We start from the raw sequence: 17,788 nt of genomic DNA on the forward strand, positions 1-17,788 counted from the left end.
AACAGGTGATCATTATTAACAAGTAGGTGTTCTGTGTTCTCATAGAATGATAAACTAGGCAGGCAGCTGATGCTTGCTTACCACTAATCAAAGTCAAACTAGAAAGCGTTCTCCAAGAGGGAGCAATGGGGACAGGGTCATATATCCCGTTTTTTAAAAATTACTTTAACTAGTGTGTGATATGCATACATTGCCTACTATTTTAGAATACCCTCAGCAGTTTTCTGCTTGGGGACCAGCTTGGTTTTCCACGCTGTTCTCAATAAACAATATAATCCTTGACACATGTTAGACCTGTTCTCAGCAAAGACTTCCATTATGGCATTTCTAGTTGCAGAGAAAAATAAATAGGTAACTGAGGGAAGCTTTTGCAAATCTTTTCTCTAAAATAGTAAAATATTTTCAGGATAAGGTTTAAGCTTAAGTATTTTGCTTTTAGCAAAGGCACTTTACCAGAAAAAAATTCTATTCAGATAAGAAAAGTGACTTAAAGACAGAAGGTTTCCGGTATTTACTGCAGAACAGTACAAGTCTGGCTAAATTACACATTCTCTGCACCTTAATAGATGATGAGTGTTCTGTTTATTCCAGAACAAGTGTTCACACCACAAGAAGTATACCTCGAGTTATTTTAAGAAGTTTAGTAATGTCTCTTTTGTTCTTAGAATACAATTAGAGTACTGATTGCTAACAGGAAACACTGACTTTAATATGAACATACTCTTCTTTTTAAGAGTGTTTCCCTGCCTTATAGACAAAGATGTTAGGAAAACAAGATCCTGTTTTCTGTTTACTATACCTTGTCCTCTTTCATTTGAAATAAGCAGAAGAAAGAGAATGAGAAGACAGAGACCACAGAGTGCAGTTTTGAAAATACTTGACATGGTGTGGCTTATTTCAGAGCCGTTATTTCACCTGAAAAGCCGTCTTAGTATACTATAAAAATAGCAATTCAGAAAACTCTAGACCTCAACTTTCTCTACTACTGTTATTATTTTTACTACTGTAAATGGAATCTTTGCCTCCATTTTATCTTTGTTAGGTTATCATATGTATGTATAGGGACAAATAATTCATCTGTGTTTACCGAATCCCTGTCACCTGCCATTTTCTTTGACATCTCCTAAAGTACAGCATTTAATACTTCTGCAAAATGATGAATGAGACTGACACAATCACCACTCTGTGATAAACATCACTTTGCTCACACTACCTCTGCTTCCTTCTCCAGATATTTTTGTTCTTATCTACCCACATCTGATTGATCTGCTGTGAAGCTGATAATATAACTTCCCCTGACTGTATTTTTTTTTTTTTTTTTTTTTTGAGATGAAGTCTTGCTCTGTTGCCCAGAATGGAGTGCAGTGGTGCAATCTTTCTTCCAGGTAGTGGGGATTACAGGCACCCACCACCACGCCCAGCAAATTTTTGTATTTTTAGTAGAGATGGAGTTTCACCATCTCTACAGTTGGCCAGGCTGGTCTTGAACTCCTGACCTCAGGTGATTCACCACCTCAGCCTCCCAAGGTGCTGGGGTTACAGGCCTGAGACACCATGCCTGGCCAACTGTACTTTTTAAAAATAATTTAAAAACTTATCTGGGTTTGGTGGCTCACGCCTGTAATCCTCATACCTTGGGAGGCTGAGGCAGGTGGATCATCTGACGTTAGGAGTTTGAAACCAACCGGCCAACATGGTGAAACCCCATCTCTACTAAAAATACAAAAAATTAGCTGGGTGTGGTGGCATGTGCCTGTAGTCCCAGCTACTAGGGAGGCTGGGGCAAGAGAATCACTTGAACCTGGGAGGCAGAAGTCGCAGTGAGCCAAGGTTGCGCCATTGCACTCCAGCCTGGGAAACAAGAGCAAAATTCCATCTCAAAAAATAAATACATTAAAAAATTATTTAGTTAACGGTTTATCTATTTCAATGCTTCTTCTTCCCCACCCCCCAAATAACCAACTTTTATCATTTTTCTGATTCAGAAGTTCCCGCTGCCTTTTCTTTACAGCCCTCCAGTATTCTTATGTGGGTGAAATCAAACCAAAATGAATACAAGTAGAGACATTGAAGGGAAAAATAATGAACAAATATGCACCGTGCAGCCTGAGCATATGTGGACATGGGGGTGGATTCAAGGGCAGCTGTATTTGTTTTTCAAGCTGGTGAAGGTCATGGGCTGAATGTGTGTGCAAAAGCCTCAGGTTCTTTTAGCATCAGTTGTTAAAGGCTTCTAAAATCCCAAGCAACCAGGGGCCAGCTTTGAATCCCACCAGCATGTAAAAAGTGCCTTTGTGCTAGCACTTCACTGGGTCCTAGAAGATGGAACTCATGCTCTTTGCCTTTGAAGACTAAAGATAACATATTATCTGTTGGGCAGGCAGTGCGCTGGGAGTAGGGGTCTTGCCTCTGCTGAAGTCTTAAATTAGCATGTTTTCTGTTGTTGATAGCATGTAGAGAATCCAACTTAGCTGTTTCCTAAGGTAGCTGCAGATATGCTGCCTTTACTTTTCCCAAGCTAATCTGGAACTGCGGGTTCTACTCAGAGGCCTGTGTTTCTACACTATTCACAGCCCGTAAAGCCCTCCATAGTGGGATCAGGAAAAAATTTTCCTAGCTTGGGAAAGGCCCAGATCCCTATTTTGTTGCCAACTCTGATGCCAAACTAACAGGTTTTTTTTTGTTTTTTGGGGTTTTTTTTGAGATGGAGTTTTGCTCTTGTTGGACAGGCTGGAGTGCAACCTCTGCCTTCCGGGTTCAAGTGATTCTCCTGCCTCAGCCTCCCAAGTAGCTGGATTACAGGCACGCACCAGCATGCCTGGCTGATTTTGTATTTTTAGTAGAGACGGGGTTTCTCCATGTTGGTCAGGCTGGTTTTGAACTCCTGACCTCAGGTGATCCGCCCACCTTGGCCTCCCAAAGTGCTGGGATTACAGGCCTAAGCCACCGTGACTGGCCCAACCTAATAATTTTTAATTACCTGTGGCACCACGGCAAACACACTTTGTACTCTAGATCACAAACACATACCCAATATATCCATGTGCTTCACAAACCAAGAGCTTAAAACCATAAGCTGTATTTTGTTTTCTAATATTAAGTAGCATAAACAGAATGTTATTAACTGATCACTATCATCTCCAAAGAAAGGGTTGCTGGAGCTGCTAATATTAGTAGAAGAATAACACTTTATTGGTAAAATTAATATCTACCCCTAAAAATGGTCAGTGGCCTGGAAAAACCCACGATAAGGATTATTGCCCAGGCTGTGGAACATCTGAAGCTGTCTTTAAGATTTCCGGTCTAGACCAAATCACATCTTAAGTGCCTCCTGTGTCTGCTTCTGCCTCCCACCATTTTTGTACAGGTGAAGTAAGATTTTAGATTTCTGATTTGGAAGTTCCCGCTGCCTTTTCTTTACAGCCCTCCAGTATTCTTATGTGGGTGAAATCAAACCAGTATTCTTTAGGAAACATGCATATATGTTTGTAATGGTGGCAGGGTTGGCAATTTCATTATTATTTCCATGTGATTGTCAGGGAATGCAGTGGTGGTGGTGGGAGTTAACTCTACAATAGCCTCTGATCTTTTTCAGGTCTAGTGTCTTACCTATTTACTTTGCACAGTATTCAACTCCTGCAAGATAAACTAAAAGTTTAAAGCAAAAACTGGAGTTTACCAGAATTCCTACTGCAGGAGTTAAAGATAATTTTTTTTTTTTTTTTTGAGACAGAGTCTTGCTCTGTCTCCCAGGCTGGAGTGCAATGGTGCAATCTATCTCGGCTCGCTGCAACCTCCGCCTCCCAGGTTCAAGTGATTCTCCTGCTTCAGCCTCCGAAGTAGTTGGGATTACAGGCCCCTGCCACTGTGCCCTGGTAGTTTTTATATTTTTTAGTAGAGACAGCATATCACCATGTTGGCCAGGCTGGTCTCAAACTCGTGACCTCAGGTGATCTAGCCACCACACCTGGGCTTTATTTTTTTTTGAGTTTTGCTCTTTCGCCCAGACTAGAGTGAAGTGGCATGATCTCAGCTCACTGCAAACTCTGCCCCCCAGGTTCAAGCGATTCTCCTGCCTCAGCCTCCTGAGTACCTGGGATTATAGGCGCCCACCACCACTCCTAATTTTTGTCTTTAGTCGACATTGGGTCTCCAAATCCTTACCTCGGGTGATCCACCTGCCTAGGCCTTCGAAAGTGCTGGGATTACAGGCATGAGCCACCACACTGGGCCTAAAGAGAATATTCCAGAGAAATTAATTGCAGGCAGGGTGCAGTGGCTCAAAATGTAATCCCAGCACTTTGGGAAGCCGAGGAGGGTGCATCACCTGAGGTCACCAGCCTGGCCAACATAGCGAAAACTTATCTGCTAAAAATACAAAAATTAGCAGGGCATGGCGGCAGATGCCTGTAATCCCAGCTACTTGGGAGGCTGAGGCAGAATTGCTTGAACCCGAGTCTAACATTGCAGTGAGCTGAGACTGTTCCACTGCACTCCAGACTGGGTGACAGAGTGAGACTATGGTCTCAAAAAAAAAAAAAAAAAGAAAAGAAAAATTAATTTCAAGAACCATGAGGCTGTGACTTTTTTTGGTCTTCTCCATCCCCATGTATGATTGAAGAATTGTTGCTGAAATGCTAACCTTGTTTACATATCCTCTCCATCTTTGACTCTCTACAGGTCAAAAATATTAAAATTCAACAAGCCTTGGAAGCAAGAGATTTTTCACAGACCCCACACTCTTACTCTTTCCCCCAGGTATGGCTCCTTAATCTAACATGGTTCTAAGACAGCTCCAACTTTTAATCCCAGGAGTACAATATTCACAATTGGGATGTGCTAGTTGGTGGAGAGGCCCACCATTCTCTGGGATCAGTGGAGCCTTGCAAATGCTCTAGAGTGAGTGCACATCTGCACCAGAGTCTGGCAACACCTAGTGCTCTTCAATTTCACAGTAAAATCCCTAGTCTAGGCTGAAAGATAACCTGGCTCCAGGCAAGGTGCAGCTGGCAGACCCCACCTTTTAGATTTCCCAGCAGTGTGACTTTGCCTGGCTAACCAAAGGGAAAAGATGTCTATATAAAGCATTTGAGCCTAAGTAGACAATTGGGTGTACAATACATAAGCTAATAACAAATTTTTTTTTTTTTTTAAATTAGAGACAGGGTTTCACCATGTTGGCCAGTCTGGTCTTGAACTCCTGACCTCATGATCCGCCCACCTCAGCCTCCCAAAGTGCTGGGATTACAGGCGTGAGCCACCGCGCCTGGCCTAAAAAGAAAATTTTTATCTCACCAAACATAATGTTCTGTTTTTAGTTGCCTGACAATAAGTATGTTCATTCATACTCCAAATTTCACAGTTGGTAGTACCTTTATGATAAAGAACACAGTAATACGAATCATATCCATGAGGAATCACTGCCACAGAGAAAGGGATGTTTAGGATATTTGTAAATTAGGTTGTTTAAAGTTTTTCATCTTCTGTAAATCTGAAATTGACTTAAACCTTTCAGAAAGGTTATTGTCTTCAAAACTGACAATCATTTAAAAGGTGTTTTTTATTAAAAAAAAAAAAAAGACAAAGTGAGCCTATATTTGTAAACATTTATTCTCTTGAACTGAAAAAGGCTTGCATCAGCACACATTGTACAGCCTTGCAAATTACACAGAAATTGAAAAGAAGGTTCCTTGTTCATAAGTGCAATGAATCTTTGATGTCCAGTGATCCGCTGCAAACAACGAAAACAAACTGTAAACCGCTTAAGAAGTTTCCAGCACTCATCAAATGCATTTCCTTAGGTGACAAAAAATCCACAAGGAGGGGAATGCAAGTAAGTGGCATTTAGTTATTAGAGAGATACTTAAAAAAAGTGAAAGTATTTTCCTGCTTAGAATGATTCCTGTTCTCCTTTGAATTTAAGTGGTTTAAGAGGCATTAAGAACATAATTTATTTTATACTTAATGTTCATACTACCTAAATGAATAAGGAAAGGATCCTACAGGGAAGAGTTCTGTATTTTTTGGCAAATTTTTCTGAGTTTAGAGATTTGGGGAAGAGTAATCCTCTATTTGTGGGCTCTTCTTAGCATCCCTAACCCCCAAAGAGATAGTATACGGTTTTGACTTGGTTATTTCACTCCTGCATTCTTTTTCCCCCACATTTTAAGTTGGGTCACATTGTGCTGGCTGCAAAAAGAAATACAGGTTGCAACTGGCTATAATCATTTTGAAGAATAATTTGCTATACAATAGAGCTTTGGATCTGATACAAGAATTCACAAATATAAAACAAAATAACTATAAAAGTTAGGAGGCATTTGAACGGCATTTCCTTAGAAAAACCCGCTAACTCTGTATCATTCCGATGTGGATTCCTACAGTCATGTGGGGTGAAATGCGTATTTTTCCCCCTTTGCTGGATCACTGGCCTTTCTTCAAAATCTATAATGCCATGACCACACGTCCTAGGAGTCTCTATAATGTTAACAGAAGCTCCAAATACCAAGCCAATCAAAGATGGGAGAGGGCAGGGGAACCATAAAGGTGAAGGGTCCAAAGGTGGCTGTTACTGAGAACTTGCCCTTTCCAAAATGTGAAAGTCATAGTGCTTCTTGCTTGTTCTCAGCTTAAACTTGTTAACTGAGTTAATTTGTTTCTTCAATGCATTCTGTGCAGCTGAAATGGAGGGGAATGTGGCTAAGACCGTGTAGGTGGAGGCCAAGTCACTGGGTTTAGAGCGTTCAGGGTTGACAGTGTTGTCCCCGCTGCCACAGCAGAGGGGGTGACGACGTGGCTGTGACTGGGGGTCCCGGAGCCACCGGATTTTGGCGCCAATTTTAAAGAGTTCCCCAAAAAGCTTTTCAGCTTCCATTCGAGTTATTCCATCTGGTAGTTCAGTAATTTCCAAGACCTTCCCGACAACTAGAATAGAAAAGGTGCAGAATTAATACATCCCTGTTACCAAAATGAGTTGGGTAAAAAAAAGCACTGCAAACCCAATATGACATGGGACATCACTGAAATCCACAAAATTAAAATTGTTAGGGCCATTAAAATTTTTAGTGGGTAGATGGAGTCTCTGTCGCCCAGGCTGGAGTGCAGTGGCATGATCTTAGCTCACTGCAACCTCTGGCTCCCAGGTTCAAGTAATTCTCCTGCCTCAGCCTCCTGAGTAGCTGGGATTACAGGTACCTGCCACCCCACCCGGCTAATTCGTTTTTGTTTTTTAGTAGAGACGGATAGGGTTTCACCATGTTGGCCAGGCTGGTCTCGAATTCCTGAGCTCAGGCAATCAACCTGCCTCGGCTGCCCAAAGTGCAAGGATTACAGGTGCCACTGCACCTGGCCAGGGACATCTATCTTTGAAATCATTCCTACTTACCCTGTAGGCAAAAGTGTTAAAGCTATCGAGCCGGGTGCATCTGTAATCCTAGCACTTTGGGAGGCTGAGGCAGGTGGATCACCTGAGGTCTGGAGTTCGAGACCAGTCTCACCAATATGGTGAAACCCAGTCCATCTCTACTAAAAACACAAAAAATTGGCTGGGGGTGGTGGTGGGCACCTGTAATCCCAGCTATTTGGGAGGCTGAGGCAGGAGAATCCCCTCAACCTGGGAGATGGAGGTTGCAGTGAGCTGTTATCTCGACAATGCACTCCAACCTCAGCAGTAAGAATAAAACTCCATCTCAAAAATAAAATAAAATAAGTAAAACAAAGCTACTGATGTCAGTCTTCACTGGCAGTTGCACAAATAAAAGGAAGCATTGTACAGTGGCTTCTCTAAATTAGGTGATCTCAGGCAAACAATTTTCTGAACTTCACATTTCCATTGGAAAATAAAATAAAAGCACTTGCCCATACAACACCACAATGCTGCTGAGTAGAAAGTTAAAGTACAAACCTGAGGGCACTTTACCACAGAGAGGGAATGTATTTGTTCATTCAGACTCTCTCCCACACGGATGTAAGGACAAACCCTTTCTCAAAGAACAGAGGATTAAGAATGTCACTCTACTTGTTCCTCTCACACATCTCCCTTTGGCCCCTCTGTCCCTCCTAAATAAATCTACCAGCACCTTACTATATATACTCTCACATCTCAAATGACACAGGGTTACAGAAACATATTCAAGAACCCTAACTCAGAGATGGCAAAGATTATCATCACTTTCTGCAGGATTCTAGGAAGAGGAAAACTCATTTCTGTACTGTGGTGTATTTATTTATTTTTTAGACGGAGTCTCATTTTGTTGCCCAGGCTGGAGTGCAGTGGTACCATCTTGGCTCACTGCAACCTCCACCTCCGAGCTCAAGTGATTTTCCTGCCTCAGCCTTCTGAGTAGCTGGGATTACAGGCATGTGCCACCATATCCGGCTAATTTTTGTATTTTTAGTAGAGACAGGGTTTAACCTTGTTGGTCAGGCTGGTCTCAAATTCCTGACCTCGTGATGCAACCACCTCAGCCTCCCAAACTGCTGGGATCATAGGGGTGAGCCACTGCACCCAGCCACTGTGGTGTATTTTTAGACTGTCACCAGTTTGCAGACCCACATCCAGTTGCCCCTCAGAGACATACCTGCTTCTCCTGCTCCAAGGTCCGTGGATGCAGCTTTTTTAGCTTGTCTCCTTCCTCGGTTTCCATGCCTGCTGCCAGGCTGACCCTGAAAACCCACAAATGGTTGGGAAACAAGGTTAATAATGCTGAAAAATGCACTTCGGATGTTTAAAAACCTAACATCCAAACACCTTTAGTTTGGGTTTTGCACTTTGGCAGAAGAAAACCAGTCCCAGGCCTTCTGAATTCTGCCTCTGTGGCAATGGCGTTCCTGTCCTTCATTATGACCAATCACTTGCTGACTTCATTAGCAAGAGTGACCCAATCCCTAGCTACTGGCTGTCTTTGGGTGGCACTAGGGGATTACTGCTCTGCCAAGCAGCACACCATCTTCTCCCTTGCTCTGCCCCTGATGAAGCCACTGATAATCTATATAAAACAACCGGCTGGGGCACAGAGCTCTCCTTGGGCAATGCCAACAGGTGGGCTCAGGGTTGCCCACCACACTCTGAGGGAGCTATGATGTTCTGCAACAAAGCCTAGCAGGGTAGCTGTCTTTCATACCTGTTGGTTTGGAATGTGTCCGTGCAGAATAGCAGGAGGGTTGTACTGCAAGGGCTGGCCAAGTAATGGATACCTGGAATCTCCTGAAAGTCAATAACATATTTTTACATTTTTTCTTTCCTCCGTTAAAAAGTACTTGCCAGAGGCTGGGCACAGTGGTTCATGCCTGTAATCCTAACACTCTGGGAGACTGAGGCAGGTGGATCACTTGAGGCCAGGAGTTTGAGATGACCCTGGCTAAAATGGTGAAACCCTATCTCTACTAAAAATATAAAAATTAGCAAGGTCTGGTGGTGGCTGCCTGTAATTCCAGTTACTCAGGAGGTGGAGGCATAAGACTTGCTTGAACTTGGTGGGCAGAGGTTGCAGTGAGCTGAGATGGTGCCACTGCACTCCAGCCTGACTGATAGAGTGAGAGACTATCTCAAAAAAAATAAAAATAAAATTAAAAAGTACTTGCCAGAGTTTTCTAATGGGTCAAAGTAAGATGAACAGGCGAAACAAATATGGTGGCATAAAAAAGTATAGGTAACTGACATTTTTCTTTTGGAGACAGGGTATTAGGGTATTGCTCTGTTGACAACACAGGCTGGAGTGCAGTGATGCAATCATAGCTCACTGCAGCCTTGATCCTCCTGTCTCTGCCTTCCAAGTGGTACTACAAACACAAACTACCATGCCTGGCTAATTTTATTTTAGTAGAAATAAAGTCTCACGGCCGGGCGCGGTGGCTCAAGCCTGTAATCCCAGCACTTTGGGAGGCCGAGGCGGGTGGATCATGAGGTCAAGAGATCGAGACCATCCTGGTCAACATGGTGAAACCCCGTCTCTACTAAGAATACAAAAATTAGCTGGGCATGGTGGCGCACGCCTGTAGTCCCAGCTACTAGGGAGGCGGAGGCAGGAGAATTGCTTGAACCCAGGAGGCGGAGGTTGTGGTGAGCCGAGATCGCGCCATTGCACTCCAGCCTGGGTAACAAGAGAGAAACTCCGTCTCAAAAAAAAAAAAAAAAAAAGAAAAAAGAAATAAAGTCTCACTATGTTGACCAGGCTGGTCTCAAACTCCTGGCCTCCAGCAATCCTTTCACCTCATGAGTTGCTGGGATTACAGGTACAAGCCACCATGCCTGGCTAAATGACATTTTAAAAAAGAATTAAAATTTTCCACATATCCTTTTAAAAGCCCAGGCAAAATTCTGAAAAGATTAAGGACTAGTAACAGTGATTAAGAAGGAGGATGAATGGTAGGAACTACATGAATAGAGACAGGATGGAGAGAAACTTCTCTGTATATTTTGAAGATATAGAAGGGAAGAATCTAAGAAAACCATGACACTAAATCCTAACATCCCATATGAAAGACACCAAAATAACAATGACACACATACCAATCACTTGAGGTGCTGAAATCCACATCATTCTATTATCATTAAAACCTTACCTTTCAGGGGAAGGAAGAAACTCTGGATAAATATTAAATCTTTATCTCCCCAATTTACTATTAATTGCTATAAATTTATGCATATATGCATGTACACGTTTACATATACTCAAATGCACATTAATAGTTTTAACCCAAGGGTAATTGTACATCCTAGGTCCTGAGTCTGCTCTTCTTAATCTTTTTTTTTTTTTCTTTTTAAAAATTTTTAAAGGCTAGTTAAGTAAAGCAGTGGGAGTGGAGAAGGAACAAAGAAATCTGTAACTGGTTATGATCAATTAGTTGTAAACACCACTATACTTGGACCAGCCCTTTTTTTTTTTTTTTTTTCTTTGAGACAGAGTCTGGCTCTGTTGCCATGCTGGAGTGCAGTGGTGAGATGTAGGCTCACTGCAACCTCTGCCTCCAGTTCAAGTAATTCTCCTGCCTCAGCCTCCCGAGTAGCTGGGACTACAGGCATGTGCCACCACGCCCAGCTAATTTTTGTATTTTTAGTAGAGATGGGGTTTCACCATGTTGGCCAGGATGGTCACAATTTCTTGACCTCGTGATCCACCCACCTCGGCTTCTCAGAGTGCTGGGATCACAGGCATGAGCCACAGCACCTGGCCTTCTTAATCTTTAAGTGAAATTTGCATTTATAATTTCAATCTGCTTAGAAAAAGTTGTGTAGTTCTTAAGTGTCATTATTCATAAGTATCCCCTTCCTCAATCAATAAATGTGTATCAGTGAGGATGGAGATCTTCCAACAGCTTTATTTCACTCAGGAAAGCCTAAAGTCATCACAGGATAAAGGCTTAATAAATGCTGACTGCAAAAACTTTGTCTTGGAGAATAAAGTTCTTGTTTGTGCTACATTTTATTTTAAAATCATAAATCCTCAAATTTAGTATATTTTATGTTTAGAGGAGAGTTATCAGTAGGTGGTAGGAAAGCAACCTTAGGAAACTGTACTCCCCTTCCCCTGAGAGCTTCATAACAGAAAGAAGCAAGGTGTGGACTTCTTGCCATTCCACAGAGCTCCTTTGGGGTGAACACAGTGAAGGTGCCTGGGCAGCTCCCTGGCAGAACATATGCATGACACACTCTTTCCCAACCCAGAGACGATATGGGGTTTAGCACTGAGATCAAAGATGCCAAGTGATGTGTGAAGGTGTATAGACAATAGTTGTGAAGTCCAGTTACGGTGAGTCACACCTGTAATCCCAGCACTTTGGGAGGCCTAGGTGGGCAGATCACAAGGTCAGGAGTTCGAGACCAGCCTGGCCAACATGGTGAATCTCCGTCTCTATTAAAGACACAAAAAATTAGCCGGGCATGGTGGTGAGCATCTGTAATCCCAGCTACTCGGGAGGCTGAGGCAGGAGAATTGCTTGAACCCAGGAGGCAGAGGTTGCAGTGAGGCGAGACTGCACCATTGCATTCCAGCCTGACAGGGTGAGATTTTGTCTCAAAAAAAAAAAAAATTGTGAAGAAGTCAGAAGTAAGTGCTATATGAAATTTAAAAAATTTAACGAGGCTCAAAAACTTAGCATTAACAGAATATAGAGAAAGTTGCTTAAAAATTCTGGAACCCCCTAGATAAAGACACCTAGTATTTAGTCATGTGTAATAGCACTTTTTTCAAATATGGAGATAAGATTATAGTCAGCAGTACAAAGACCCCTTCTAATAGGCTGGGTTAGGTGTTCCTCTTGTGGCAGTCATATGAGACTGTATAACACATACTGTTTCAATCTATTTTTTTTTCTTTTTTTTTTTTTTGAGACGGAGTTTTGCTCGTTACCCAGGCTGGAGTGCAATGGCGCGATCTCGGCTCACCGCAACCTCCGCCTCCTGGGTTCAGGCAATTCTCCTGCCTCAGCCTCCCGAGTAGCTGGGATTACAGGCACGCCCCACCATGCCCAGCTAATATTTTGTATTTTTAGTAGAGACGGGGTTTCACCATGTTGACCAGGATGGTCTCGATCTCTTGACCTTGTGATCCGCCCGCGTTGGCCTCCCAAAGTGCTGGGATTACAGGCTTGAGCCACCGCGCCCGACCTCAATTTATTTTTTAAAAATACGCATTATTGGGCGGGCGCAGTGGATCAAGCCTGTAATCCCAGCACTTTGGGAGGCCGAGGCGGGTGGATCACGAGGTCAAGAGATCGAGACCATCCTGGTCAACATGGTGAAACCCCGTCTCTACTAAAAATACAAAAAATTAGCTGGGCATGGTGGCGCGTGCCTGTAATCCCAGCTACTCAGGAGGCTGAGGCAGGAGAATTGCCTGAACCCAGGAGGCGGAGGTTGCGGTGAGCCGAGATCGCGCCATTGCACTCCAGCCTGGGTAACAAGAGCGAAAAACTCCGTCTCAAAAAAACAAACAAACAAACAAAAAACACACACACACACAAAACGCATTATTTTTCTAAATTTATTTATTTATTTGGAGACGGAGTCTGCTCTGTCGCTCAGGCTGGAGTGCAGCAGCATGATCTTGGGTCACGGCAACATCTGCTTCCTGGGTTCAAGCAATTTTTCTGCTTCAGCCTCCTGAGTAGCTGGGATTACAGGTGTGTGCCACCATGTTTTTTTTTGTTGTTTTTTTATTTGTAGTAGAGATGGGGTTTCACCACGTTGGTCAGGCTGGTCTGGAACCCTTGACCTTGTGATCCACTCCCCTTGGCCTCCCAAAGTGCTCGGATTACAGGCATGAGCCACCGCGCCCAGCCTTTTTTCTAAATTTAATAAGGAATTTCTTTGTAGAAAATTTGGAGATAGAGAATTACAAAGGAGAAAATAAAAACCACCCTGGTGCTGGGTGTGGTGGCTGACATTTGTAATCTCAGCACTTTGGGAAGCCAAGGCAGGGGGATTGTTTCAACCAAGGAGTTCGAAACCAGCCTGGGCAACCTGGTAAAAACCTGCCTCTACCGAAAATACAAAAATTAGCCAGGTGTGGTAGCAAGCCTGTAAGCCCAGTTACTCAGGAGGCTGAGGTGGGAGGATCACCTGAGCCTGGGGAGGTCAAGGCAGCAGTGAGCCATGAGTGCACCACTGCACTGCAACCTGGGTAATGGAGTGAGACGCTATCTCAAAACAAACAAACTAATCACAATAAAACCCACCCTTGTAATTCCATCAATTCTAACATTTTGGTGTGTATCTTTTCAGTCTTCTATATGTGTGCACTCACACATGCATATGTGTGGGAATAACTTTTTAAGGAAATCGAGATATAATTAACACACAAAATCAACAAAGTACACATTTTAAGTGTTGAACTTGATGAATTCTAACAATTGTAAAAGTCCACGTAACCATGACCCCACCTCCCACCCCCTGCCCACATAAAGAACATTTCCATCCCTGGAAGAGTTCCCTCTAGCCTCTTTCCAGTCAGTTCCACATCCCATCTCTACTACTATCTGATTTTTAACAACACAGATTAGTTTATCTACAGCTGGATTTCATATAATTAGAATCATACAGAATATATTCTCTATTTGTCTGGTTTATTTTTTGGTTAACATCGTGACCTGGAGAGTCATCATGTTGTTGTGTGTCAGTAGCTTGCTTTGTTCACTGTTATTGTTGACTAGTACCCTTGTAAGGATACAGCACAATCTGCTTATCCAGTCTCCTGTTGATGGACATGTGGATCATGTCCAGTTTGAGCTATTACAAAATAAGGTTGTTATAGATGTTCATATACAAGACTGTGTGAAAATGTTTGCAATTCTCTTTCCTCTAAGGGTGAAATTGCTGGATTGTATGGCAAGTGACTAAAGTCTTAGAAAACTGCCATACCTTTTCCTAAAGTGGTTTTATCATTGTACACTCACCGCTAATGTGTGAGAATTTTCGTAGCTCTGTATCTTTACCAACATTGTTTCTTAATTATTCACATAGGGATTTTGCATGTTGTGGGAGTTTGGTGTACTTATTATTTTGTCACCCAGACAATAAGCACAGTACCCAATGGGTACTTTTCTTTCTTTCTTTCTTTTTTTTTTTTGAGACAGAGTTTTGCTCTTGTTACCCAGGCTGGAGTGCAATGGCGCGATCTCGGCTCACCGCAACCTCCGCCTCCTGGGTTCAAGCAATTCTCCTGTCTCAGCCTCCTGAGTAGCTGGGATTACAGGCACGTACCACCATGCCCAGCTAATTTTTTGTATTTTTAGTAGAGACGGGGTTTCACCTTGTTGACCAAGGTTGGTCTCGATCTCTTGACCTCGTGATCCACCCACCTCGGCCTCCCAAAGTGCTGGGATTACAGGCTTGAGCCACCGCGCCCGGCCCCAATGGGTACTTTTCAATCCTCACCCTTCTCTCTCAAGTAGGCCCAAGTGTCTATTGTTCCCTTCTTTGTGTCCATCAGTGTTTAGCTCCCACTTATAAGTGAAAACATTCTTTTTTTTTTTTGAGATGGAGTCTCAATCTTGTCACCCAGGCTGGATTGTAGTGGCGAAAGCTTGGCTCACTGCAACCTCTACCTCCTGGGTTCAAGCAATTCTCCTGCCTCAGCCTTTCAAGTAGCTGGGATTACAGGCATGTGCCACCACACTCAGCTAATTTTTGTATTTTTAGTAGAGATGGGGTTTCACCATGTTGGCCAGGCTGGTCTCGAACTCCTGACCTCAAGTCTCCCAAAGTATTGTGAATACAGGCATGAGCCACTAAGCCCAGCAAGTGAGAACATTCTTTACCAACATTTGGTGTTGTCAATCTTTTGGATGTGAAGTGATATTTCATTCTGGCTTGAATATTCATTTCTATAATGAATCCATCTAATGGATGTGAAGTGATATTTCATTCTGGCTTGAATATTCATTTCTATAATGACTCATGTTAAATATCTTTTCAAGGGCTTATTAGACATCTGCATACTACTTCAAAGTGTCTGTGTAACTTGTTTTTCAAAATCACTCATCATATTGTGAATACTGCCCCTCCCCACTTTTTTTTTTAAATGGCAGATTCTTGCTCTGTCGCCCAGGCTGGAGTGCAGTGGTGCAATCTTAGCTCATTGCAACCCCCACTCCCATGTTTAAGAGATTCTCCTTCCTCAGTCTCCATGAGTAACTGGTACTACAGGTGTGTGCCACCACACACAGTTAATTTTTTGTATTTTTGGTAGAGATGGGGTTTCACTGTGTTAGCCAGGATGGTCTTGATCTCCTGACCTCGTGATCCACCTGCCTTGCCCTCCCAAAGTGCTGGGATTATGGGTGTGAGCCACTGTGCCCAGCCACCTCTTTTAATGATTTTTTAGATGGCTACATAATATTCCTTGCATGAATATACCATAATTTAAATATTCCTCATTGATGATCAAAGTTAGGTTGTTTTTTTTTTTTTTTTGCTATAGGATAAACTCTTCTGTATATAAATCTTTGTGTGCATTATCCTTAGGATAAATTCCAGCAAATAAAATGGTTTGCATATTAGTTTATGATCATCTGCTTGCGTATCTGCTCCCCCAAGTCTAAGGGTTAGTGAGGGTGAGGACTTCTCTTCATTGATCTTTATACACCAAGGACATAGCATTTCCTTAATAAATGTTTGCTGAATAAATTTTTGGATAATTTCTTTTTTGTTTTATTTTTGAGACAGAGTCTTGCTATGGTGTCAATGCTGGAATGCAGAGGCACAATCAGAGCTCACTGTAGTCTTGGATTCCTGGGCTCAAGTGATCCTCCTGCTTCAGCCTCCTGAGTAGCTGCGACTACAGTCATGTGCCACCACTTCTGATTTTTGTAGTTTCTGCAGAGACAGGGTCTTGACTGGCCTCAAGTGATCCTCCTGTATTTGCCTCCCAAAGTGCTGGGATTACAGATGTAAGCCATTACACCTGGCCTGGATAAACTCTTGATATATGTTACTCTAACATATAAATTTAAATACTGAATAAATGTAGAAAACTGTATTATTACTACAGAGGAATGGATTCTAAGAATAAGTTAAAGCCATTTTTATGTGATCAGGTAATTACTGAATATAAGTAATTACTGAATTAATAATTATTAATCAGCAATTATGCATTAAGGTTAGGAGAGTATATGGTCACAAATAGACATGCCTGAGTGGAGGGGAAGATGCAGCCCTGTGGAAAACAGGCGGTATTACCAAGATAAATTACCAAGTGATTGAGAATGGATGTCTTAAATTCTCTGAAGTTGTGACTGGTTTCATGTACACTTACCTTGCCCGGGAACAAAAGGTCTAGGAAATTGGGGCATGATGGAAAGTGGTGGTCCAGAGGGACGTACAGTTTTCAGTGTGGACAGCTGAGCTGGTGCTGGCGACTGAGCTGGTGAAATAATGGGGCTACTGAGTTGAGGGCTGTGCTGCAATTACAATTTGTCAAGAAAATGGGTCAGCATTTTGGGCACACTTATTTTTTATTCTTCCTGATTACAAATAGGTACTTGTTAGAAAATAATTCAAACATCAGAGAAATATGTAACCTGCAATTCCCAAAAATAAACACTAGTAGCAGATTGTTTCTATGCACATGCATTCATACATCCATTTTTCACAAAAATGGGAACAGACATTTTCATTTCAAAAATGAAAACATCCTATTTTCAAAACTTGCTTTTGTACCTTGGCAACGTTATTGCCGATACTTCTGCATGAGAGAATACATACTGCTAACTCATTCTTTGTGTACGCACATATATACCTATGTATCATTGTGTTTTTTGGAACTGTTTGAAAGTGAATTTCACATGATACTCCTTTAATCCAAAATAGTGTCTATTTCCTAAGAACAAGGACTTTTAAAGTACAATCGAAGTAGAATAATTAAAGCCAGAAAATTAACAATTCAGTGGTATTATCTAATCTACTGTTAATTTAAATTTTGCTAAGTGTCCCACTAACATCCTTTATAGCAAAAGATAAGAAAAATGTTTCTCTTCAAGTCCAGAATCCAGACTAGAATCAAGGGCTGCATTTCATTGTCATGGCTCTTTAATCTTATTTAATCTGAAACAGAACGACGCAGTCTTTCTTTTCTTTCATGACTTTGACATCTCTGAAGATTTGTTTCAGAAGATCGGTTATTTTGTAGACTGTCCTTCAATTTGGGTTTGTCTGCTGTCTCCTCAATAAAAAGGATCACCTGAGGTCATTCATGTTATATATTTGGGGAAGGAACACCAGAGAAGTAATGTTGTGCCCTTCTCAATGGATCACATCAGAAGGAATCTGATGTCTATCTATCTGGTCTCG

The 17,788-nt window shown here is 42.2% G+C and overlaps 1 protein-coding gene across 9 annotated transcripts in view; it reads right to left on the reverse strand.

Annotated features, from left to right (window-relative positions):
• Positions 1 to 5,589: 5,589 nt before the first annotated feature.
• The window catches only part of R3HDM1 (R3H domain containing 1), a 123,079-nt gene continuing 110,880 nt past the window's right edge, over positions 5,590 to 17,788 (reverse strand). For 8 of the 9 annotated variants that reach the window (XM_010330649.3, XM_010330619.3, XM_010330639.3 and 5 more), the window contains 4 exons: positions 16,755 to 16,899; positions 9,123 to 9,205; positions 8,580 to 8,664; positions 5,590 to 6,924 (listed from right to left, as the gene is read on the reverse strand). In XM_010330649.3, the coding sequence (XP_010328951.1) occupies positions 6,569 to 6,924; positions 8,580 to 8,664; positions 9,123 to 9,205; positions 16,755 to 16,899 (669 nt within the window). In that variant the 3' untranslated portion in view covers positions 5,590 to 6,568. The remainder of the gene's footprint in view (positions 6,925 to 8,579; positions 8,665 to 9,122; positions 9,206 to 16,754; positions 16,900 to 17,788) is intronic. The other variant, XM_074399743.1, reaches the window with a different exon arrangement.

Source organism: Saimiri boliviensis, chromosome 5 (genome assembly GCF_048565385.1).
Source record: "Saimiri boliviensis isolate mSaiBol1 chromosome 5, mSaiBol1.pri, whole genome shotgun sequence".
NCBI lineage: Eukaryota > Metazoa > Chordata > Mammalia > Primates > Cebidae > Saimiri > Saimiri boliviensis.